This window comes from Pipistrellus hanaki (assembly GCF_964339955.1).
Source record: "Pipistrellus hanaki genome assembly, chromosome: 16".
NCBI lineage: Eukaryota > Metazoa > Chordata > Mammalia > Chiroptera > Vespertilionidae > Pipistrellus > Pipistrellus hanaki.
The window spans coordinates 14,608,380-14,634,289 of record NC_140518.1 but is presented as its reverse complement, the minus strand read 5'-3'; the positions used below and the strand labels follow the sequence as shown (position 1 = coordinate 14,634,289).

Sequence of the window (25,910 nt, the reverse complement as noted above, 5' to 3'; positions counted from 1 at the left end):
ACATAACCAAAAGGCACGAAGAGGGCAGATCTTAACTGTTATCCGCACACACATGCAAGATCATGGTCATCTGAGCGGACAGAGGCGTTGACTAACTTATTGTGGTAAATATTTGATAATATATATGTATATCTAATCATCACATTGTACACCTTAAACTTACATGTTATCCTATATAATAAAGACAGAATATGCAAATTGACCGTGACTCCGCAACAAAAGATGGCGGCACCCACAGCCAATAAGGAGGGAATATGCAAATTGACGCAACAAGGTGAGAGGTGGAAGGCGGCTATGGGGGCAGGAGAGAAGGCAGAAAGGTGGCTCTGGCCAGAGCAAAGGCGGTGCTGGCAGCCAGGGGAAGGAAGGCCCATTCTTGCACAAATCTTTGTCCCGAAGCACAAAGTGTGTCAATAATATCTCAATAAAGTGGGGGGAAATATGAGTTCTCCAAACAATGGCTTAGGGGTTGCCTGTAAGTATTTGATGAATTAATAAGTGTCTTTTGCACGCACACACACACACACACACACACACACTCTCTCTAGAAACATCATATGATCAGATATGCTTTTACTCAGATTCACACCCTCAGTGTCCCCAAGGGCTCAGGTGGAGGAACTGGCAGCAGCCATCAGAGCACCCGCTGCTTTGCTAATGCAGTGACCTCCACCTCCTATGTCCCTTCTCCCCTTCTCCCTGTCCCAAGCTCAGGAGGCCTTTCCTGGTGCCCCTGGGGATAACTGACCTCTCCCGCCGGGATATCCCTGGGGATACGTCCCACGAAGCACCCACAATATTCATCTGCTTTTTCTGTGTCTGTCTCAGCCCGAAAGACAGATTCGGTCTTGGCCGGGAGGGGGAGGGGCTGTGAGGAGGGAGACTGGAACGTATTTGTCTCCAGGCACCAGGCGCTCGTGCAGAGAACACAGTGGGTGCCCACACATTCACCAGAAGAACAGGCAGCCTGCTGAGAGTTCAGAGTGTAGCCCTCTGGCAAAGCCACCGACCTGGGCTGCAAGCTAAGTCTCCAGCGGCCGCCCCCCTCCCCCAGAACCAGGCAAACCCCCCCAGAACCACCCTTCCCAGCTCCCCGCACCCGGCCTGCCTCTCCTCATTTCCCCCATGGCCCCTATGGGCCTGTCAGCCGGGATCACCCTCACGAATTCATTCACCCATTTTCCCCAGAAATCAGCCAGCTGCCCCTTGGTGCTTGCAGCCAAACCTCTGCAAAGTCATCGCAGCCAGGGAGAAGCAGAAATCCTGGCCGGGAGTCCAGTGGCCGGAGGAACAGGGGCTTCCCTAGTCCACACCTCGGCAGGAGTGTCATGCACCTTACTAACCATGACCTTCAGAGGCCATAGCAGCATCCCGGGATCCCCTGCAGGCGAGGCCTCTGTCCGAAAGTCTGTCCCTGCCAGGGGGCTCCAGACTGGGGTCCTGATCCCAAACGTCCCCAGAGGGAGGCCCTCCAGAGCAGAAAGACCTCAGAGGGGGCTTCAGCCCTAGAGACCCTCAGATCCAAGAGGGTTGTCCAAATGCAAATGCAAAATATATATATATATATATATATATATATATATATATATATATATATATATATATATATTGACAGCATCTGGGGGACTTCAGATGCTAACACGCATCGAAGGTACCCCAGACTCCAAGACCCCACAGAGGGAAGCCACAGACCCAGCCCTCGGAGGGGCCCGGAGCCAGGTTTGTGGGCACAGGGCCCCCCTGCACTGACCTGGCCCTGCGGGGGCCTTTCCCAGGCTGAGCTGCCGCAGCCGCCTCTGGTGGGCCCGCCCCTCGCAGTGCACCTGGGCCTGGGCCGCCGAGTTCAGCTGGATGTTGCAGACGTCACAGAGCGTGAACGACGGCCGCTTCCTCTCGCGCTTGGGCTTGGGCGGTTCTGGGGGCTGAGGGGGGCACTCGGCCGCTCCAGATACGGGGGGCTCCTTCTCGGCAGGGGGAGACGGGCTCAGCGGCCGCTTCATTCCTGAACAGATAGAGAGGGAGACAAGTACAACAAAGGCTGAGTGTTGTGAGCACACAGGAGGGGCACGGCGGCCTCCAGATCCAGAGATAGCTGGGACTTTCATCCCAGCTGGACGTCCCCCGCCTCTGGAGAGCCCCAACCTGAGGGTGGCCAGGGGAGCAGAGTGGGGCCTATTTCAAACAAAGCAGCATTCATCGCAAGGCGGGAGCGTCTGGAAGAGAGTCAGGAAGGTGTGCACACGGGGCGGCCTGGGCCTGGGGGCGCGGCCACAGCGCGCGGCTGAGCGTGAGGGGAGCTCGGGTCTCAGGGAGCAGGTGGGCACGCAGGGCCAGGCGGCAGTGAGCTTGGTGCAGCCCCGTGTTGGGAAGCCAGCGCTCGGTCCTCAGGGCCCTCGGCGCCGGGGCAGGCGCTGACAATCCTGACAGGCAGGCATGTGGCGCTTGCTGGAGGCACAGCCGTCGCTGGCCAGGGTGGTGACTGCAGAAACCCAACCTCCCTGTGGCCAGGGCCCGGCCCGCTGACATTCACAAACGGTGGCAGCGTGTGAAGCCATCGGCACCCCGACCCACGTGGCTCCAGATGGTCCCGGCGGTCTTGGCCATCCAGCCTGTGGCAACAGTTGGTGTTGGTAGTGGAGACCTCGGCCTTACACAGACACCACACACACACACACACACACACACACACACACACACGTACGCGGGCACGCGGGCACACACACCCTGGTTCCCACAGAACTGGCACATCACCCCCTCAGGCCCCTCATCTCCAGTCTTCTCTTTCCAACTCACTTCTCTGGAGCTTTCCCACCGGACGCCTCTGCGTCTCAGGGGCTCTCTTCTGGGGCTGCTCAGTGCCCTTCCTCAGGCTGCCCTGGGCCAGCGTTCACTTCCCTCCTGCACCGGTGTGCGTGCCTCCTGCCTCTGCTTTAGACCGGGGGCTTCCTGAGGGCGGGGCCTCTGTCCCTCTCACCCGGACAGACAATTCCTGAGGTCAGGGACCCTGTCACTCTCTCTGATTGGGGGATCCCGAAGGCTCACACCTACGTGGGGCATAACTGAGCCTCTCTCATGGGCTGAACTGTGTCCACCAAGAATTCCCACCTTGGGGTCCTCACTCCCAGTACCTCAGAATGGGACTGTGTTCAGAGAGACGGTCTTTCAATAGGTGATTATGTTAAGATGAGGCCAGTAGGGTGGGCCCTGACTCAACAGGACATGTCCTTGTCAAAAGAGGAAGCACAGACCGTTACAGAGGGAAGGCCACGGGAAGACACGAGGAGAAGATAGCCATCTGCAAGCCGAGGGGAGAAGCCTCCCAGGAAACTGAGCCTGCGGACACCTGCATCTCACATGTCTGGCCTCCGGAGCAGTGAGAAAATACATTTCTGCTGTGTAAGCCACCCAATCAGTGGTAACTTCTTATAGCAGCCCGAGTGAACTCACACAGCCCCTAAAGAGCATTTCCCGATCCTGAGGCTCATGCTCATTTTAAAAATTAGACCAAGTGAAGCCAAAACCGGTTTGGCTCAGTGGATAGAGCGTCGGCCTGCGAACTGAGGGGTCCCTGGTTCGATTCCAGTCAAGGGCATGTACCTTGGTTGCGGGCGCATCCCCAGTGAGGGGTGTGCAGGAGGCAGCTGATCGATGTTTCTCTCTCATTGATGTTACTAACGATCCCTCTCCCTTCCTCTCTGTAAAAAATCAATAAAATCTATTAAAAAAAAGAAAAAGAAAATTAGACCAAGTGAAGCCAACTGATGCCCTAACACTCTCATAGCCCACACATCCAATGGTGGAGCCCACAACTGAACAAAGAAAATGGATGTCTCCAGTCCACAGCCAAGAACTGGGAGTCCCGGACCCACCCCCTGCTCTCAGAAACCTGCTCATCAATTCTGTGGGCAGTGCTCCCACATAACATATCTGTCATTACATGTGTGGGGACCATGTGTGAATGGAACAGAGGGACACAGCGATTAAGGGTGCCGGTGTGCTCAGTGTTAGAGCATCAGCCCATGCATCCAAGGGTCGCAGTCTTGATTCCCGGTCAAGGGCATGTATCTGGGTTGCAGGTTCAGTCCCCAGCCCTGGTCAGGGTGTGTGTGGGAGGCAACCAATTGATGTGTTTCTCCCACATAGATCTCTCTCTATCTCTATCTCTCTCTCTCCTTCCCTCTATTCCCCCCTTTTACTCTCTCTAAAAATCAATGGAGTCCTAACCAGTTTGGCTCAGTGCATAGAGCATCAGCCTGTGGACTGAAGGGTCCCAGGTTCGATTCCTGCCAACGGCATGTACCTTGGTTGCGGGCATATCCCCAGTAGGGGATGTACAGGAGGCAGCTGATTGATTTTCTCTCTCTCTCTCTCTCTCTCTCTCTCTCTCTCTCTCTCTCTCTCTCCCTCCCTCCCTTTCTCTCTGTAAAAAAATCAATAAAATATATATTTTTAAAATCAATGGAAAAAATATCCTCAGGTGAGGATTAACAACAACAACAAAGGAACAAAAGACCAGTATGAGTTCTATATTGACTCGCACCTGGGTTCAAACCTCAGCTCTGCAATTTACCTGCTGTGTGACCTGAGTCTCACCCCCCTCATCTGTATATCTGTAAAATGGGATGATGACTAACAGTTCTTAAGTCACAAACATAATGCAAGGATTAGCTGAACTGAAGATACAAAACATTTCTCCGTGTCCTATAAAAGCCAGCTATTATTAACCCACAGGGTGGCTGTGCTTCGCAGCGTGTCAGTGGAGTCACCGGATCTGTGTCTGTCATGGCCCACCTGGGTAACTGCGAATGTCTCTGTTACCCCTGCTACCCAGTTGTTGGTTCCGGTGAATCTGTGCTGCTCAGTCTGAGTGTATGCCCCAAGGCAGCTGTGTCATCACAATGTGAGTGTCACGGTGCCCGAATCACGGAATGAGACTATCACTGACCCTCTGAGACTCGCCACGTGTGATGGGTTAAATGGTGCCCCCTCAGATTCGTAGGTTGAAATCCCAGCACTTCGGAATATGAAACACAAAACCTTGTTTGGAAATGGGGTCGTTGCAGAAATTATTAGGTTAAGACGAGGCAATACTGGAGCAGGGCGGCCCCCTAGTCCAATATGACTCGTGTAATTCTTATAAAGGGGGGGTTTGGACACAATCATTCACACAGAGAATGCCACGTGAAGACGAAGGCGGAGATCAGAGTGATGCTTCTTACAAGACCAAGGAATGCCAAACTTAGCCAGCAAACCACAGAAGCGAGGGCAGAGGCATGGAGCAGGCTTCCTCCCGGCCCTCAGAAGGAACCAACCTCGATGACGCTTTGATCTTGACCTTCTAGACGCCAGAACTATGAGAAAACAAACGCCTGCTGTTTAGACCACCTGGCTTGTAGTCCTTTGTGACAGCAGCGCTAGAAAACACACCACGGATTTGACTCTTGTGTGATCAAATGGGTGGTGTGAGGGCCCCCTTCCCTCTGCATGCTGGTGTGGCTGGGGTGCAGTACCAGAGAGAGCCTCCAGGTGGCGCAGCAGTGAGCACCAGGCGGCAAGATAAGAGGTGGAACTCAGGACCCCTCCACGCAGGGAGGATCCCACTCCTCCACACTCCTGGGGCAACGAGGTTGCCCCTCCGAGGCATGCCAAGCGCCGGAGCAATATGTCTGGAGTCCAGGGCACAGCCCTGCCACACTGGGAAGCCACTCCCATCACCTTGTGAGAACCCCACCCCCATCTCCAAGGCTGCACTGAGCCTCTGCCAACATTCTGTGCGCTCTCACCTCCAGCTGGAGGTCACCACAGCTATCTCCTTCCTTCACAAGTGTTTCCCACCCTCCCAGCAGGAAGAAAGGGCAGGCAGAAAGCGCCAGGTGCAAATACTGCAGGGGGGGAGGGGTGTCCAACTGGCCAGGGGGAAGAGGTGTCAGGCTAATGAGATTTTTCCGGCCGTGCCAAGGGAGCTGCCTGCCCCCTGCCAGAAAGGGGACAGGGCAGGTTTGAAGTCTCAATGCAATTTATGACAGGCGGGCCGGGGACACGGCTCAAGAGAGCAGACAAATATCTGCCACGAGGCTGATTAAACCTCCGTGATATACAGCCTCCGGGCTCACCGGGCCCTCCCGGAAGCCGGGGCTGACTGTGTCCCCCTTGGCCGGGCTGCCGGGCCTGCCGCGGCCTGCCCTGCCTTCCCAGCTGTCCCCTCGGGAGTTACACTGCTCTGGCCGAGCTAGGGCGCCCCCCAGAGAAGGTGGAGGGGTGGGCAATTTTTCAGGCACACAAACATCTATCGAACCCCTGTCACCAGCACCAGCAGGTCCGCACTCCCTGCCCTGGCCCCTGTTCAGAACCAGCATGACTCACCCTAGCCCAGCGGGACCCACCCGTGGACAGGGCCTGGCCCACAGGCTCTCTTTGACAGAAGAGGAAACGGAGTCCCAGGGCAGGAGAGTGGGCTTCCTTCAGAGCACACGGCAGGGCAAGAGCTGCGTCTAGAGACGCCCCCACCCCCTCTGTGCCTCCTCGCTGCCAGGCCGCCCCTTCTTCCCGGAGACAACCGCTTCCTGAGAGCTGCCTGTGTGCCAGGAGCTGGATGCACAAAGGTCCCTCTGCACCTTCACCACAGCCCCATGAGGTGGGCACTATTATTAACCTATTACCCCACGTCTCCAACGAGAGGACAGGCTCCGAGAGGTTTTATGGCCGGACCTGAACTTGAACTTGTCTGACTCAGGGCTCCCAGAGAGGGAGGCTTGTGGCTGCCCAGCCCCTCTCAAGCCGGGGTGCCAGGCAGGGAGATGCCACATCCTGGTCAGGAGGAGTTGGAGCCGGAGCCAGAGAGGCTGGGGGGAAGGAAAGGGTCGGAAGAAAGGGGGTGAACTGAACGTAAGAACAGGTGAGAGCCGAGCAAAAGAGCATGGGTGTGTCCAGGTGTGTGCTTAGCTGTGATCTACACAGGAGTGTGTGCGTGTGTGTGTGTGTGTGTGTGTGTGTATGGGGGGGAGGGAGGGTAAATCCCTGTGTTCTCACCTTCCCTGAGAGATGGGTTGAGGCTGAAGCAGGAAGGGGGAGGTTGGACAACGGGAGCGAGCCACCCACTGGAAGGCCTGCTTACTCCAGAGCTGGAGAGCTGATGGGGGCCGGGATTGCTGTCTGCCTGCCTGCCTGTGGGTCCATCCGCCTGTCTGTGTGTCCATCTGCCTGTCTGTGTGTCCACCTGTACGGAGCTGCAGGGATGAGGGCCTGGTGAGAGCACTACCTGGAGCCCCATCTTGCAAAGTGACAATGGACTTGGGCTGGGTTTCCGTGGGGCCCTCGGGCTGGGCAGTAAAGGGAATTCTCAGTCTGCCTATCCAGAGAGGCCTGGACAGAAGGAAGTTCGGAGGTCATCAAATGCAGGGCAGAGGGGTTTCCAGCGGCAGCCTGGGGAAGGGGTTCCTGGAGAAAGAACTACTTTTGCCAAAGGGTTAACGGGAGAGGAAGGTTCTGGGCTTGTCCCCAGCCCTTGGCCAGGCCTGAAGGGCTCCCTCACCAAACCTTTAATGAGCCCAATTGCATTCTGGCATTTTCCCCCCCCGCGGCTGCCAGCACTGGCCCTCCCGCCTCCTCCGGCCAGGTCCCAGGACCTGCCTTTGCGAAGGGAGCCTGGCTGGCTGGCCAACCTGGGGCCAGTCTCTGCCCTTCGGAGCTTTGGTTTCTTTCTTTAAAGAGAGGGGGTGGGGCTGAGCTAATCTCTTCGGTCCTTCGCAGGCGGTGTGGCAGTGGCAACATGGAGCAGCTGCCCCAGAGGAGGTGGGGGCAGGCCAGTGGCGGGTGTGTGTGTGTGTGTGTGTGTGTGTGTGTGTGGAGAAAGAACTGCCCAGTGGTGAGTGCTCACTGCCTTCCGGGCGCTGCAGAAACATCACTTCCATGCACCCTCCTCACAGCCCTGCGAGGCCTTACAAACAGGCCCCGGGCGCTCGGAGTCTGAAGGAGGGGCAGGTGAGTAGGGCCGGCTCTCTCCCCTCCTATGGTGCAGGGGCGGGGCGGGGGGGGGGTGCCAGTTGTCTCCCATCCTATGACACGGGATCGTGAGCAGGAGTGTGGCTTCTCCCGTGCCCCTGCCCGGCCGCAGGGAGAAGTGTCTGGAAGAAGGGAGGCTTTGTCTGTTCCCCTCCTATTTTGTGAAACATGAGCCCTCCTGGGCCTGGCTGCCCACTCAGTGCCCCTGGGGAGCCACCACTGACCATTTTGGTCTCTTCCCTCCACCCCCCTCTTCCAAGGCTGACACCTTCCTAGCAGACAACCCACTTCAGTGTGTGGCCACCACCGAGTGGCACCACCCAGCCATCCTGTGCACCCAGAGAGCTGGGGTCACCCGGAGTCGCACCCAAAACCCCCCCTGAGGAGCCAGAGACCCCGCCTCGGGGGCAGAATGGCTTGAGTGGGGCCAGCTGTATCCACGCCCAGCCCACACGTCCCTGAGGCAGAAGGTCCTGGGGACCGGGCGACAGCTGGCCCGGATGTCAGGGGCCAGGTGGGGGCTGCACTGGTCAGGGCCAGGCAGCCATGCCTGTTCCCCATCCGGAGTGGTGACAGAGGCAGCCTGTCACCTTTCCCCCGGGGCTGCTGGGTGCAGGGGATGGCGGGAGCGAGCTGGCTAAGATGTGCTGACAGGGACACTCAGCTCCAAGGAAGGGGGCGGGGAGGGCACGGGAGGTGAAGGAGAATAATGGCTCAGGGAGGAGGTCACTGTCCCCCACCCTGTTCCCTCCTCCAGGCTGCTCTGTCCTCACGCCCCGTGGGCTGGGCGTCCCCCAGGCCCCCCTGGACAGCGAGACTCCTCCCGAGGACCCTCAGGCCTCCCCCAGGAGGGAAATCCTTCTTGCTACCAACTCCCATTTCTCCTGGCAGGGTCCACAGAGCAACACAGAGCAGCTGCCGCTGAGGGGGTGGGGAGAGGTGGGGCGTCAGGAAGGGAGTATGGGCCTCAGCGCCGCCTTCTCTAGCCCGCGTAGCCAGGCCAGGCCTAGGAAACCCCGCGGGGACAGGACACGCCCCAGCCCCCAGGCCCCCGGGGCCCCTTATAGAAACAGCAGGCCCAGGATCCTGGCCCAGCTCAGCCTCATCCACCACCTGCTCTCCCGTAGGACGGAGCAGGAGCTCCCCCGAACCTCACTCTCTGCCCAGGAATGAGTCCCAGGAGCCAGAGGGAGGAGGCCCGGAGGTCCCGCTGCCTGAGAGCTGTGGGCAGGAGGCCGGCCAGGAGGGCCCGGCCCGAGCCGCTGCCGAGGGGGGAGGGGGGTCCGGCAGCGCCCATGGCCCTGATGGAGGAAGGTGCAGGGTGCTGTGTGCTCTTTACACCCCAGACCTCCTTCCCTTCCCCCTCCCCCCCCACTACTTCCATTCAGTTCTGTCCCAGCCGCTGACAAGGGTGGGATGACTCTGGGGTTCTCCAAACTCCGCAGGAAAAGGCCTTCGGACCAGCCCTGTCTCCAGAGAATGGTGCCCTCCTTAGGGTGGGGTCCCAGCCTCCCTCCCTCTTCACCATCACTCTCATTGCCCCCCCCACCTCAGTTTCTGGCTAAGTTGGGGTCCTAGTCTCCCCCCTCTCCCCGACTCCAGGTGGGGCCAGGTTCTGGCCGCAGCTCTCAGAGCCACCGACACTGCATGGGCGTGCGGCCCCGCGGGCGCTCAGCCCCAGCACGCCTGGGTCCGGGATGGGGCGCCTGGGTCTGGGACTGGACGCGGGGGTTCGGGATGGGGCACCTGGGTCCGGGATGGGGCGCCTGGCTCTGGGATGGGACGCGGGGGTCCGGGATGGGGCGCCTGGGTCCGGGATGGGGCGCGGGAGTCCGGGATGGGGCACCTGGATCCGGGATGGGGCGCCTGGGTCTGGGATGGGACGCGGGGGTCCGGGATGGGGCGCCTGGGTCCGGGATGGGGCGCGGGAGTCCGGGATGGGGCACCTGGATCCGGGATGGGGCGCCTGGGTCTGGGATGGGACGCGGGGGTCCGGGATGGGGCGCCTGGGTCCGGGATGGGGCGCGGGGGTGGGATGGGGCACCTGGGTCCGGGATGGGGCGCGGGAGTCCGGGATGGGGCACCTGGGTCCGGGATGGGGCGCCTGGCTCTGGGATGGGACGCGGGGGTCCGGGATGGGGCGCCTGGGTCCGGGATGGGGCGCGGGGGTCCGGGATGGGGCGCGTGGGTCCCGGATGGGCCGCCTACCTGAAGGGCGCTCCCAGCCCACGCGGAGCCGCATCTGGCCGCCCGGGGAGACCGGTCCGCGGTTCCCGGAGGCGCGGTGAGTCCGGCCGTGCGTCCCGGAGCGGCCGCCGCGCCTCCAAGCCCGCCCCTGGGCGGCCACGGGAGCCGGTGCCAGGAGCCGCTGCCCGGAACGGAGCGGGTGAGCGGGCTAGAGAGCTGGAGGGGACCGGGTGGGGATCCCCGGGAGGAGGGCGGGGGGGACAGCTGGGCTCTCCCTGCGGACACGGCTGGGCCCCCTGAGGATCTTCTAACGCGGCGGGCCGGCTGGCTTGAGCGCCCTTCAGCTTCCCGGGGGTCCCAGACGCAGGGAAGGGGACCCCAAAGTGGCCAAAAGGGGACCCACCACTGGCCTCCTGCGACCTCCCCACCCATCCTGCGAATGGCCCACCTTGGGGGAAAGCTGGGAGAGGGGGAAGCTGACATTCACGGAGCCCCTACTGGGTGCCAAGAGGGATCACACTCAATCCTCACAAACTGCTCTGCTGGGACTGTCTGATCCCCATTTTACGGACCAGGAAACCAAAGACTGGGGACATGAGGCCACCGATCCAAGTCGCTCAGGAAAGGAGCGCTGGGAGGCCAGACGGGTCCTAGGAACCGTTTCTGGAGGGCGGGGGGGGGGGGGGGGGGGGGGGGCGGGGGCTGCTGGTGGGAACTCCCCTGCCCTGCCCTGTGTGGCTGCGGTTCATTTATTTCATTTCATTTCATTTTATTTCATTTCATTTCATTTCATTTTTGTTATTCCTCACCTGAGTATATTTTTTTACACTGATTTGTTTTGTTTCAAGTGAGTGGAAGGGAGAAAGGGAGAAAGAGAAAGAGAGAGAGAGATCCTTGTGAGAGATACACCTGCAACCCAGGTACCTGCCCTTGACCGGGAATCGAACCTGAGACCCACCAGCCACACCAGGCAGGGCTAGAGTTCAAGGAATCAGCGGGCAGTGGGTCTGGGGCACAATGCAGGGGCACAAAGCCAAGCAGGGGAGGGAAGGTGGTAGGGGCTGGTGGCTTGACTTCCTGAGAGAGCTCTGCCATCTTTCCGTGACTGGGGGGGCAGTAAGAAAGGACTCCTGCCCTAGCTGATTTGGCTCCGTGGGTAGAGCGTGGGCCTGCCACTGATGGGTGCTGGGTTCACTCTGGTCAAGGGCAGTACGTTGGTTGAGGGCTCAATCCCCAGGAGGAGGCAGCTGAGTGATGTTTCTCTCTCATGGATGTTTCTAACTCTCTATCCCTCTCCCTTCCTCTCTATAAAAAATCAATAAAATATATTAGAAGGAAGGAAGGAAGGAAGAAAGAAAGAAAGAAAGAAAGGAAGGAAGGAAGGAAGGAAGAAAGGGAGTCTCACCCTAGCCGGTTTGGCTCAGTGGCTAGAACATCGGCCTGCAGACTAAAGGGTCCCGGGTTTGATTCCAGTCAAGGGCATGTACCTCAGTTGCAGGCTTGATCCCTGGCCCTGGTCTGGCACATGTAGGAGGAAACTAATCGATGTGCCTCTCTCACATTGATGCTTCTCTCCCTCTCTCCCTCTCTCCCTCTCTCCCTCTCTCTCTCTCTCTCTCCCTCTCCCTCTCTCCCTCTCTCCCTCTCTCTCTCTCTCTCTCTCTCTCTCTCTCTCTCTCTCTCTCTCTCTCTCTCTCTCCTCTGCTCCCTTCCACTCTCTCTGAAAATCAATGGACAAATATCCACAGGTGAGGATTAAAAAAACAGTGAGTCCCCAGGAAAGGGACAGGAGTGGCTCCGATTGCGAAGGTGATGTGTCAGCGCTGCTCTCCCACCTCACGCTCCAGCACGCCCCACACGGCCACGCGGCTGAGAGCAGGTCCTTGGTGGGGAGCTCTGTCTCTGTCTCCACCGCCGTACCAGTCTCCCGGCTCCTCTTCCTGCTCCTCACCCCCCCAGCTCCTCCTCCTGAGACCTCTGCCCCCTCCTGTTCCCTCGGCCTGGAGCACCCCCTGACCTTCACAGGGCTGGTTCCTTAAGTCTCATTCCCACAATCCCCTCCCAGGCCTGGTTCCCCAGCCCGGTATCCCGTTATCCCAACCCCTGGTTAATTTCCCTCTTAGCATGTCTCCCAAGACATCGTGTTTTTTTTTTTTTTTTTTTTTTTTTTTTTAATATACTAGTATTTTTATTGATTTCAGAGAGGAAGGGAAAAGAAGCAAGAGCTAGAAACATCAATGATGAGAGAGAATCATTGGTCGGCTGCCTCTTGCACGCTCCAGGAGGGGATGGAGCCTGCAACCCAGGCGTGTGCCCTTGACTGGAATCGAACTTGAGACCCCTCAGTCCACAGGCCGATGCTCCACCAGCCAGAGCAAGACATCGTTCTTGTGCTTGGAGACATACCTGTCTCCCTCATGAGAGCAGGGCCTTTACTTCCCAGGCATCTGAAGCACCGGCATAAAGCTTGATGTCTACCTAATAAATGCTTGCTAAAAAGTTGTTGAATGAATGCAAGAACTCATTTCCACTCTAAAAGTAAATCCACATTAAATTGTACACGCTAGCCCAGCCGGTGTGGCTCAGTGGTTGAGCGCTGACCTATGAACCAAGAGGTCATGGGTTCGATTCTTGGTCAGGGCACATGCTCAGGTTGTGGGCTCGATCCCTAAAGTGGGGCGTGCAGGAGGCAGCCCATCAATGATTCTCTCTCATCATTGATGTTCCTCTCTCTCTCTCCCTCTCCCTTCCTCTTTGAAATCAATAAAAAAAGCATATGAGAAATTGTACCCTATAAATGGGTGAGTGGTATGGCATGTGATTTATATCTCAATAAAAAACAGTTACTAAAAATATTATAATAGTAAATCCAGTGGTAGGATGACAGTCATGATACACCGGGTGTGACCAGCTATCCGCAGCACACCCATCGCCTAACCTGATCCAGGCACACTTCTCTCCCTCACAGTCCCCATCCTGTCTGTCTGTGGAGAACTGCAGTTGCTCAGACTTGGAAGGGATCTTAGAGGTCATGCTGTCCTTTTTGTAATTTGTCCCTCGCAAGCTACCCTCTGGCCTCTGCTTAAATATGAGCATGACAGGGAGCTCACTGCCTCCCGAGACAGTCCACTCCATTGTTGGATATTCTCAGTGACAGAAACGCTATTACTGGGGGGAGAGGGGGAGCTGCTTTCCTGGAATGCCTTGCACTGGTCCAGACCTGCTCCCTGACCATTTGGAAAAAGTACACCCCACTTTCCACAGCCAGCTGAACACCACTGCCAGCTTCTTCCTCTGAGGTCTCTTCTCCCAGCTAAAGAGACCGTTTCCCTCAGCCATTCATTCCTCCCCGTCTCCGGGAGGAACCCCTCCTAGGTGCTCCCAGGGCACCCCGTATGGGTCCCTAACACTGCGCTTACCACCCTCCCGAACCCTGCCCTGGCCGCCCCTCTGCACTGAGTGGGTTAATTCTGGGCTCCATTCACTCCATTCTGCCCAGTACCTTGCACGGTGACCAACTGATCTAAACTAAGCAACTTAATAAAAATGTGTTGAGCCCTCGCTGGTTTAACTCAGTGGAGAGACCATCGGCCTGCAGATTTGATTCCAGTCAAGGGCACATGCCCAGGAGGCAGCCTAACAGTGATTCTCTCTCATCATTGAAGTTTCTCAGTTTCTCTCTCTCTCTCTCTCTCTCTCAAATCAATAAAAATACATTTTTAAAAAATGTGTTGACTGCTGAAGCCGTTTTGGCTCAGTGGTAGAGCATCGGTCTGCAGACTGAAAGGTCCCAGGTTCGATTCCGGTCAAGGGCATGTACATTGGTTGCGGGCACATCCCCAGTAGGGGGTGTGCAAGAGGCAGCTGGCCGATGTCTCTCTCTCATCGATGTTTCTAGCTCTCTATCCCTCTCCCTTCCTCTCTGTTAAAAATCAATAAAATATATTTTTTTAAAAATGTGTTGACTAAATGGTTTCTAGGTACTTCACTATTCCAGTCACGTCCTTCTCAACGTATTTAAGCTTTCAATATTCTCCTTAGGACAGAAAAAGGGAAAGAATCAGCTCCCCCCACCCTCAACGCTGGCCTCTATGAATGCCGCCCGCTCCTTAGCTTTTCTGCACTGCTGAGTCAGCTCATATAGAGCCGGGGCCCGTGGAACACCCCACATCTGTCTTCATGTGATACGCTGGCAAGCGAAGCGCCCCCACCTCGTTGCCAAGAGAGCGATTTCTTGAACAGTGAGCACCGGACCTTAAGTGAGGCTTGCTGGCTCTCCGGTTCTGCCCAGCCTGTCACAATCAGTCAGCAGGACCACAGGTGCCTGCTTAGTGCCACCGCAAAGACGTGGCTTCACCTAGATACCTAAGAACAACACTCTCCTGACTCCAACCCCGCGCACGGTCAAATCACGGCCCTTAGCTGTGGGGCGTCTGTATTCCAGGCCCTTCCCAACCCTTTCCCGATGTATTTCTCCCCTCATGTTGAAGATAAGAAAAGGGAGGCTCAGAGAGGTTAGTTTATTTACCCGAGGACACACAGCCAGAAAGGGGAAGAACTGAACCTCATTTGTTTGACTCCAAACTCTAGGCTCTCTTTCCTCTCTGAGAGTGTTTCCCAAACTTTTGACATATGTGTACCCTTCTATCATTTTCGTAACGCTGAGTCCCCCTCGTACTCATGAGAACGTAGAATTAGGCGCAGCTAAGCACGGTGCAGTGCATGTCCCCACCAAACTCCGGTGCAACGCGTACCCCCACCAGACTCTTCCCGTTCCCCTGGGGGTACGCGTACCACACTTTGGGAAACACTGCTCTATGTCATGGTGCCTCTGAAGGCCTTATCCCAGTATGACCTGTGCTGATGATGGTCATGATGATAGTGATGATGATGATTTTGTTATAAAGAGGGAGTGAGGAGGAAGAAAACAGAAAACCTAGTCATGAGAGCTGGATGAGCCAGGCAGTGCTGGCGCCCCCTTGCACACCTACCCCTTGTTCAAGGGGGGATTCAGGCGCCTGGTGACTGCCCTCCCCCCGACCTTTTGCCTAAATAAAGTCACAGAGTCTCCAGTCAGACCACTCAGTTCTCCCTGCTGCCCAGCCTCATCCTGTTCTCTCCCTTCCTCAGTGTTGACTGTGGTGAGTTCCCAGCCTGGCAGCCAGTCCACGCTGCTGGGCTCAGGGAATGGAGTGCGGGCCTGGGACATGGGCTGGGCTGGGCGGACTCAGGCAGGTTCCTTCCCCTCTCTGAGCTTCGGCGTCCTCACCTGTAAAACGGGGCGGTTCACACATCACCACCTCACCGAGGGCGGTGCACGCTCCCCCCTGACACCGTGTGTGCCCCCTCGATGGCATAGACATAGTCGGTGAGGCAGTGTCTCCACTTTGGGGGCGGGCACTGAGGCTCGGAGAGAGGAAGGGACTCGGCCACCCACTGTACCAGCGTTCTTCCCTGCCTCAGGGCGCCCTTCCTGAGTGCCATTTCTACGACGAAGATGAGACGGTTAGATTAGCCGTTCATACTAAGAACACCGAGGGCTGAGCTGAGGCAGAGCCCAGAGGCCCAGGGACTCAGGCGAGAGGCCCCGGACCCCTGACCGGCCAGCAGCTTCCCTTCTTCTCGGTGCCCAGACCGGGTGCAGCGGCCTTGCAATCCTGAACCCCTGGTTCCCGGCAGGTGGGAGGAGGGACGTTGGGTTGGCTTACCCTGTCCATCCTGGGCTCTTCCTGCTCCCGCCGAAAGGGCAGAATCACGGATGGTCTGAGCAGGTCCCCCGCGCCCTCCCCCGGGGCCAGCCGTGTGCCTCCGAAAATAGCCCAGAGCCACCATGTGCCCGGAGTGGCTCCCACCCACCGCAAATCCCCCTGAAATCGAATCCCCATCCTGCCCCATGCAGCGCGGCACCACCTCCCGCCGCCTGCGCTCTCCGCCGGCCAGGCTCCTCCCAGTGGAAAAACTGTGCCGGCTGTCCTTCATGGTGACCGGGACATAAATCCCCAAATAATGAGGCAGGCACCCGGGACCCAGAACCAGACGCGGTGCTAATTGGTTTTCTCGGGGCCGGCAGGGCCTCGGTTTCCCCCCCTGTGATGACTTCCTGGGTGGGTGTGGGTGCCCTCGGACCGGCCTCACGCCCCGGCTCCTCAGCAGCCCCTTTCCAGAAGAGGGACAGCTCAGGCGTAAAAGGGGAAGGTTGGGGTCTCCCGGTCCAGGAGTAGGGGGCCCTGCTTTATCCCCGTGGGCCTGACCTGAAAGCACCTTCTTCCCGTAAAACAAACCAACGTGCAGTCCTTCCGAGGGCGCGTGAGGATGGGATCGAGGCGGCGGGGGGGCCCAGCACAGCCTCCCGCTTCCCCTGTGAGGCTGGCCACGGATTCTTGGACGGGCCAGAGGCCCTCCGTTTGCAGCGATCAGGGCGAGATTATCACATTAAACTTGGAAGGTCTTTGCCCAAAATGAAACAGCAGCAGCTGACGCCCTCGGCTCCCCTGACATCGTGGCCGGCGGTCACCCTCTCCTGGACCACGGCCAGCTGAGCTCCAGACACCGGCCGGCCACCAGGAGGCGCCCCCTCCCCGGGGAGAGGCGGGGGGCTGCAGGGGATGACCCCCCCCCCCCCAGGGCCAGGCTGCTTCTGAGCTGCAGCGAGATGGGAGGGGGCGGAGCCAGGAAGAGGACGAGTGCGTGTCTGTCAGTGGGAGGAACGTGGGGGCCTCCTGAGTAACGTGGAATCATCAAACATGCGCTGATACTACAACTGGAACATGCCCCTTTTCTGCACACGGGGTCCCTGTCCGTGAACTGGGGATAATGGTAACAGTAACAACTCCCCTGACCACGGGCTGACCGCTGAGAAGGTTAAATGGGATAACATGTAGCCCAGCCAGTGTGGCTCAGTGGTTGAGCACCGACCTAGGAACCGGGAGGTCACGGTTCAATTCCCAGCGCGGCACATGTCTGGGTTGTGGACTCACTCCCTAGTGTGGGGTGTGCAGAAGTGGCGGGTCAGTGATTGCCTCTCACCATTAATGTTTCTCTCTCTCTCTCTCTCTCTCTCTCTCTCTCTCTCTCTCTCCCTCTTCCTCTCCCTCTCCCTCTCCCTTTTATTCTCCCTTCCGCTCTGAAACCTATAAAAATATGTATTTTTAAAAATTAGATAACACGTGTAGAAAATACCCTGCAAGCTGCGAAGAGTCCCTGTGCTGTGAGGGGTGGCACTGTCAGCTCCAGCAGGGGGCACTGTGAGGAGACCGCGGGGAGAACCTCCTCTCAGCCGTGCTTTCAAACCAACGGGGCCAAAGGAAAAGGAAGACAAATGGGCCTGGGTTGGACCCCCGAAACCTAACCAATGATCCCCTTCCCAACCAGGTGATCAGCCCGTGCCCAGACAAACCCCCTCTCCTGCCATCCTCTTGCCCCCAACACTGCCAGCACATCCCCAGCCCTTCCCCCACCAGAGCTGCATCCAGTCTGGAAATCATTTCAGCCTCCTCGCCCAGCTCGGCAGAGCCGCCTGGGTGGTGTAGGGGAGCTACAAAACACGAGCTGGCACCCGGGGTGTCCCCAGCCGGGGGCCGGGGGGGCTCCCCAGGATGTTAGCTGCCGTAGCAGCCATCTAGAAGGCGGGCAGATGACCGAGGGGACTTCCCCATGCGGCCCCAGGGGAGGGATGGGACGGCCTGAGGGCCAGGGGTCCTCACTGGGACCTTGGCCACCTTCCTTCTTTCTTCAAGAGCTGCATTCAGAAGAGGCTGGGAGCGGCCCTGACTACCGGCCAGGATCCACCCTGTGGAAGTTCAGATCTTTGAGCCTCTGACCCACCCTTCAAATTTCCTGGTGCTTTTATTGGGTTAGTGTGTCCAGCAGAGTCCTCCCACCCCTGCCCATCCCACTGGACTTTGGGGTCCTCTCCCCTCCCTCAGTGTGAGAAACTGAACCAATCCGTCCTGACCTCAGCAGGACGGAGGCAGGAGGAGGCTGAGGATGACCTTGAGGATCCAGGGTTTCCTGGAGCAGGAGGGGGGGAGAGCCTCCACGCGCATTGGGCTGGGGGAGACTGGGGTGGTGGGGCGGCCACCGTCCCCCTCGCTGGCCAGGGAGCAATTGCGACCACATCAAGGCGTCCTGCTCTCAGACAGGCCTGGCGGGCGAGGCGCACAGCCCTTGCCGGCCATGAAGGAGACCTTTCAAAGCCAACGGCCAGGTTCCAGGAAACACCCCACGGACGGGCCCGTCTCAACACGGCCCAGGCCCCACAGGCCCACGGTCCAGCCCCCAGACCGCTCGGCGGCTGCCCACAGGATGGATGGAGCCTGGGCTCTGGATCCGTCAGACCTCGGGCTTCACCTCTCTGACCTGTAAAACGGGCCCAGTGGCAGCTATTTCATAGGGTTGTTAGACGAACTAAGAGACGATAGAGGGAGAGGGTCTCGATTTGCGGCTGGCACAGAGCAGGGGCTAGGTAAACGCCCCGAATAAACATCTGTTGGATGTCCACCATCTGCCAGGCCCTCTGTTCTAGGCCGGGGGGCCCAGCAGTGAACGAAGGTCACGGGGGACCCTCAGGAAGCCTGCGGCCCAGGGGGGATGGGCACACGGGTAAGCAGATAGACACACGAGGTCCAGGAGGACGAGTGGCCACGGAAGACCTCTCCGAGGAGGGGGCAGTTCAGCACAGACCTGGCTGACAGGAAGGACAGGCCTGCCTGAGGGTCCTCAACCATGGCTGCTTTCCAGAATCGCCTGGGCAGCTTGGCAAACCTCTGCCGCCTGGGCCCCTCCTCGAGGATTCTGCCAGGATTGGTCTTGGGCTTTTAAATTCTACCCAGGTGTGTCGGAACCGGTTTGGCTCAGTGGATAGAGCGTCGGCCTGTGGACTGAAGGGTCCCAGGTTCATTTCCGGTCAAGGGCATGTACCTTGGTTGCGGGCACATCCCCAGTGGGGGTGTGTGCAAGAGGCAGCTGATTGATGTTTCTGACTCTCTGTCCCTCTCTATTCCTCTCTGTGAAAAATCAATAAAATATATATATATTTTTAAAAATATATATTTTATTGATTTTTCACAGAGAGGAAGAGAGAGGGATAGAGAGTTAGAAACAACGATGAGAGAGAATCATCAATCAGCTGCCTCTTGCACACCCCCTACTGGGTATGTGCCTGCAACCAAGGTACATGCCCTTGCCCGGAATCGAACCTGGGACCTTTCAATCATCAGGCTGACGCTCTATCCACTGAGCCAAACCGGTCCTGGCCAATAAAATATATTTTAAAAAAAGAAAAAAGAAATATTACTTTAAAAATAAATTCTACCCAGGTGATGTGCAAAGGGAAACCCCCACACCTGCAGGACTCCTGAGAGAGCGGCCAGTAAGCATCCCCTGGGGAGCTTGTCAGGCATCCTGGGTTTGGAGTCAGCAGTGGGGGAGGCCCAGCGTCTTCCTTTCTGACAAGCTCCCAGGAGATTCTGAAGAAGGACAGGTCTAGGGGAGTGAGAAGGGAGCACCTTCCAGCTCAGACTCCTCCCCAGCGCGGGTCCAGGCCACGCCCCCAGGACCACCTGCTGCTTCCGTGCAAGTGGTCCCACCCCACAGCCCTCAGGCTGGGAAGCCCCGCCTCCTTGCTCTGCCAGTCAAGTCCTTCGCATGCCTCGAGGCTTATCATCCATTCGGAAGGTTCCCCACGTGGGGGCTTGGACTCTTTTCCCACCACCCCCAGCCCCTTGGCTGAGCCCCCTGCCCATCTGTCCCACGTCCATGTTTCCAGTCTGACCAGACCCTGGGCGCCCAGGGGTCAGGCCGGTTCCTCCAAGTACGTGGCACCAAGGCTGGCACCCCGCAGGGCATGACTCATCATTGTTGAAGGAATACCAACTCTGCCCCAGCCTCCCCTGGGCACAGCTGCTCGTGGCCAAAGACGCCAGGCTTGTGACCTGCTGCTCCTTGAGATCCCTTCTCCACCCCCTTCTCCCGCCCTGGGTCTCTGGCCCCGGGACTCCTCTCCCCAATCTGACTTCTCTCCCTCCCCCCTGCCCCTAGCCCTGCCCTAGAGGCCGGGCCGGGGGTGAGAGACAGCACAGTCATGCTCCCCCAGGCAGATGCCCGCAGCACACCCTCCAGCCCAGGGAGAGAATCAGTCCCCACTTCAGGTGCCTGACCCCAGGTTCACCCGCCCCTTCCTTTCTGGAAGCACCATTGTGCACCCACACGTCCCCAGGCTCACATCCTACCTCTGCCACTTTCTGCGGGACCTTGGCCACCTCCGTGCCTCAGTTTCCCCATCTGTAAAATAAGGATAAACGATACCTCTCTTAGAGGGTGGATATGGGGATTAAATGAGTTTAAAGTGTTCAGCAAACAGGCACAAGGTAACCACTCTGTGTTTGTTAAATAACGTTAACACATATCTGATCCTAGGAGGGTGATGCTTGCTAGTCAGTCAACCCAGGGCGTCCTGATGACCCACCGGGGCCTGGAGGCTGGGATTAGGGTTCCATTTACAGCTGAAACTGGTTTGGCTCAGTGGATAGAGCATTGACCTGCGGACTGAAGGGTCCTGGGTTTGTTCAGGTCAGGGGCATGTACCTTGGTTGCGGGCACATCCCCAGTAGGGGGTGTGCAAGAGGCAGCTGATCGATGTTTCTCTCTCATCGATGTTTCCAATTCTCTATCCCTCTCCTTTCCTCTCTGTGAAAAATCAATAAAATGTATTTAAAAAAAAAAAAAAAAAGATTCCATTTACAGGTGAGGAGACTGACGGTCCAGGAGAGGAAGTGATTTGGCCCGGCTGACACCCAAATCTCAGGTCTGTGTCACCTCCAGCCTTCTCCCAAGTGCCCCCAGGCCCACCTCCCTCCCTCCTCAGGCACCCGCTGGGCCCCGGTGGGCTCCGTGCCCTGCAAGCATCGCCATCCACAGAGGCGTCTTTGTAGCCCTGCCCAGGCCACACCCTGAGCGCCGAGCCAGGGGCCGAACAAGCGCCCTGTGTCTGGGCGTGCTCCCTGCCAGCTCAGCGGCCGCCTGGCTGCCCCGGCCACGTGCCCCAGGTGGGCAGATCCAAGGGCCACCCCCACCCACCCTGCAGAGCATCCCGACCCACGGCCTCATTCAGTCCGGAGACAGGCTGGGAGGGAGCCCCAAGGAAAACACCCCGCTCTGAGTCTCCACCCTGGGCAGACTCCGGAGGCCAGAGTCGGAGGGTCTGGGGCCTTGGGGGAAGGCAGGGGCAGGAGCTGAGGGGGCGGGAATGACAGCGGGCCACTCTGGGCATGTGAGGAGGCCGTGCTGGGTGCTGGGGAGTGGGACAAGAATCGCCTTGGCTTTTCCACCTCCCTGATACTTATCAACCCACTCACTTCTCTTTACCACCTGGATTGGCATCACAGCTTCCTCTCTGGCCTCCCTGCCTCCACCGCTCCACTTCCCACCCTCCCAGTCTGCTCTTCGGGGCCAGAGGAGCCTACATTCAAAAAAGGCAAGTCTGAGTGTGCTGCTCTCCTGCCTAAGGCTTCTCCTGGGCTTTAAGAGAACCCTATGCCGACCTTCTTTCTCTCCCAACCCGCCCCTTCTCTCAGACCCTTCCCCAGACTCACGGAGGTATAAACACAGCTCTCCACCCGCGGACATCACTGCTAGAAAGTACATTGACCATGGTTAGAACTGGATACAAGAAAATGTGTTATTGACTCACAAGGACTGAAGAATCCAATCTTGCCCACGAATCTTTTTTTAAATGCAAACTTTAGCACTAGCCGGTTTGGCTCAGCCGTTAGAGTGTCGTCAGCCTGTGGACTGAAGGGTCTCAGGTTCAGTTTTGGTCAAGGGGACGTACCTTGGTTGCAGGCTCAACCCCTGGCCCCACTTGGGGTATGTACGGGAGGCAGCCAATCGATGTGTCTCTCTCACATTGATGTTTCTCTCTCTGTGTTTCTCTCTCTCTCCCTTCCACTGTCTCTAAAAATTGATGGTGAAAATATCCTCGGGTGAGGATTAACAACATGAGCGTCCGTCAGTTGCACACAACAGAGTCCAGGCTCAGGAACCTTCGATTGATACCAACTTGATTGACGAATCAACTCTAGGCAGCAACATTTATACAGAATTGATGCTGGTGGGAATAATTTCCATAAAATTAAAATGGAATGGGGTGGGGGAGGAAATCTGTTTAAATGTTCCATGGGGGCGGAATCTGATCAAGAAATTATTTGGATGAATAATGTTCAAACTGGGAAACATTTTTCTCTCCACCTCTTTTTTTGTTGAACTTATTGGGGTGACACTGGTTAACACAATTACACAGGGTTCAGGTGCACAATTCTACAACACACATCTGCACACCGTACTGTGTGTTCACCACCCCAGGGCAAGCCTCCTTCCACCATCATTATCCTCCGTGCCCTCCTCCATCTCTGGAAAACACTTTCTAAAAAAGTCCCAGTGTCGGTATGTTTTGGTTTCAAATGTTTGCATTCAAAACATCCTTGGGGTCAAAACGTCCAGGTTAGAGTATGCTGTGCGCCCTGCTCTGTTTGTTCGCCACTCCCTGCCTCGCCTCTGATCCCCAGCCACACTGGGCTCTTTCTCTCCCCGCACGGCCAGCGCGTCCTCACCTCAGGGCGTTCTCGGAAACCCTGCTCCCCGCCCAGAGCGCCCTCTCCCTCCTGGCTCCTCTCTCCTCAGGCTGATGCTGAAATACTGCCCACAGGAGAGGCTTCCCTCATGGCCCTCCTTGGGATAGATTTCCCTCCTGTCTCCTCATATTCTTTCTTAAAAAAAGTAATTAATATATAAAATTGATTTCAGAGAGGAAGAGAGAGGGAGTGAGAGCTAGAAACATGAATGATGAGAGAGAATCATTGATTGGCTGCCTCCTACATGCCCCATACTGGGGATCAAACCCACAACCCAGGAATCAAACTGTGACCTCCTGGTTCATAGGTTGGCACTCAACCACTGAGCCACGTCAGCCGGGCTCCTTGTATTATTTCTTAATTCACCCTTATTCCTCCTTGGATCCCCAGGGCGAGGCCTACCAAGTATAACACATAGTAGGTGTTCAATAAATATCTGTTGAGTGAATAAATAAACGAGGGTGAGGCGCAGGAGAATGGGGTGGGGCCTACAAGGCCCCTGAGAGAGAAAAGGGACAGGCGCAGACACAGTTTTCTACCTTTATCTCCCCCCCCTCCCCCCGCCCCCTTTACTCATGACGGCAAGTTCCAGGGGAGCTCATGTCAGCGGGAGAGGAGAGGAGACGGTACTCGTCCTCCTTCATTTCTGCCCCTTGCCCAGCTTCCCAAGGCCCAGGCCCATGGCCAACTGGCCGGCTTCCCCCCCGCCCCCACCGGGGCCTGGCGCCCACATCTGGCTGCTGGCCAGGCTATTTGGGGAAGCTTCCTGATCCCCTCTTTGGCCTCTCCACCCCCACATCTCATCCTGTAGCCGGGGCATAGCTGTCCCAGCCTCAACCTGGGGACAGTCTCCTTCCCAATTAGCACCCACATGGCTGCAGCCATCTCTACAAGCTGCTCGCGTCCCTGTCCCCTCAGGAAGCTGCTAACTAGGACAGCGGCTCCCAGAACGAGGCCATAGGACGTACCTGCTCCTACCCTCCCTTCCCAGCCAGAAACACAGGGGGGTCAGGACTCCCTGTTGCAGGCCCATGAAGATGAGGAGACATGGGGGAGGGAAAGAGGCAGGGAGAACCCAGAAATGGCTGCAGCCTGGAGTTCTGTATGGCCAAGGAGCAGCGAGCTCTGTCCGGGGAGGAGGTCCGGCTGTGGGCAGTGAGGAGACCTGGGTTTGAGACCAGACTCTGCCTGAATGGGGATTTTAAATATATATATATGTGTGTGTGTGTGTGTGTGTGTGTGTGTGTATATATATATATATATATATATATATATATATATATATATATATTGATTTCAAAGAGGGAGGGAGGGAGGGAGAAAAACATCAATGATGAGAGAGATTCATTGATTGGCCTCCTGCATGCCCCTCACTGGGAATTGATACCCTGACCAGGAATCAAACCGTGACCTCCTGGTTCATAGATCAGTGACATGCAACCACTGAACCACACCAGCTGGGCCTAAATGGGGATTCTGTTACCTCTCTCGGTGCCCACAGGGTAGGATGAGACAGTTCTGTGCACAGGACAGCACCGTACAAAACCCAGGGCTGGCAGGACCCCTGGGGTCCCAGGGAGATAATTCTGGGATGGATTCTGGGAAGGGCCCAGCTCCTGAGGGGATCACTCCTGTGCTGAAGCCTCTCTATCGCTGGTTCAAGCCTCGGCCAGTGAGAGGCGGGCAGACTTCCCCCACATTCTGGAGGCCACTCCCCATGTGTTCCTCCTTGGGATCCCCCAGACAACCTGAGGGTCCCAGTTCTCAGCGCCCTCCCTGGACCTTTTCCCTCCCCTCGGCCGGGGACGAGGCTGTGTGCGCAGGGGTGGGTCCTGCTTGGGCAGCGGCTGGCGTCACAGGTTGCGATTGTCAAACCTGAGATCAGGACGGCAGAGGAATCTGGGGTTTCGGGATGCAGGAGGGGTGGGGGTGGGGGGCTGGGAGGACAGGGAGGACGGCGGGAGCATGCGGGGTCCGGCCTGGCCTCCGGCCTAGGCCGCTGAAGTGGGGTGAAGTATCACGGGGGTCGATCTCCACCCCACCCAAGGAAACCTTAACCAAACAAACAGCCAACACAGCCGCTCCTGTGTGAGCAGCCATGGCAGCGGCAGGCCCATGGCAGCGGGGAGCCCGGTGAGGGGGCGGGGGGGGCAGGGGGCTGTTTGAACAGGCCCTGAGGCCCAGGGGCAGTTGGCGGGAGTGTTTGGAACAGGGCGGGGAGCCGGTGGTTTGGAGCAGGAAGCTGGGGCCTGGGGTGGGTTCGTCGAGCTTGGCTGCTTCGAGGAAAAAGAAAAGTGTCGATTCAGCCCCACTCCAGTCAACACCCCTTCTGCTGCGATTCCACGTTCCAATCCCCTTCCCCCGGCTCCGAGTCAATCCGATCAGCCAGCCGCACAGGGGTTCTCCCCCATCACCCCGGAGCCCCAGCCCTGCTCCGGCCTCACGTCCCTGGGCCTTGTCACTGAAGAGCAACATTTCAGAGTCTGGAGCCAAAGCCCCCAAGATCTCAAGTTCTCAGCAGAGGAGCTGGGGGATGGACCAGCATCAGCCCTCTCCCGGCCTGCAGCCCTCCCGGCTCCGTGCCGGGCACTGGGGGGCGGGGGGGACCCCCCAGAGTGATGCGGCCCCTCCCCTGGGTGCTTGGCCACCTTCTTCTGCCTCAGACACGCGGCTGTCCCATTCCCTGCTTGTGCGGCTGCGGCTGGCATCAGAGGAAGACTCACGAGGGTCAGACAGGGAGAGAGACACCCAGACTCAGAGGCAGAGGTGGAGAGAGGTAAAGACAAAAATATGGACACGGAAAGGCGCCACACCATCAGATAGAGCTGAGAGACAGGAGGGCGTGAGGGAGTGTATGTGTGTGTGTGTGTGTGTGAGAGAGAGAGAGAGAGAGAGAGAGAGAGAGAGAGAGAGAGAGAGAGAGAGAGAGATGCAGAAACACACACAGAAAATCAGAGAGAGGCAGACAGGCAGGCAGAGACATACACACAGAGAGAAAGGATGAGAGACACACAGAAAAACAGAGACTCCGAGGCAGGGAGAGAGGAGAGACAAACAGAATGACGGGAGCAGGGGAAGGACCGAGCCTGGAGC

General features: G+C 57.6%; 1 protein-coding gene across 6 annotated transcripts in view; it reads right to left on the bottom strand.

Moving 5' to 3' along the window:
• The window catches only part of LOC311610918 (zinc finger protein 385C), a 52,026-nt gene that overhangs the window by 22,548 nt on the left and 3,568 nt on the right, over positions 1-25,910 (bottom strand). For 3 of the 6 annotated variants that reach the window (XM_084862502.1, XM_084862504.1, XM_084862503.1), the window contains exons 2-3: positions 20,418-20,469; positions 1,751-2,002 (exon numbers count right to left, since the gene is read on the bottom strand). The exons of 1 other annotated variant lie outside the window; for it this stretch is intronic. In XM_084862502.1, coding sequence (XP_084718628.1) covers positions 1,751-2,002; positions 20,418-20,469 — 304 coding nt within the window. Of the gene's footprint in view, positions 1-1,750; positions 2,003-10,209; positions 10,261-20,417; positions 20,470-25,910 lie in introns of those variants that run through there. 2 more of the 6 variants (XM_084862505.1, XM_084862506.1) reach the window with 2 other exon arrangements.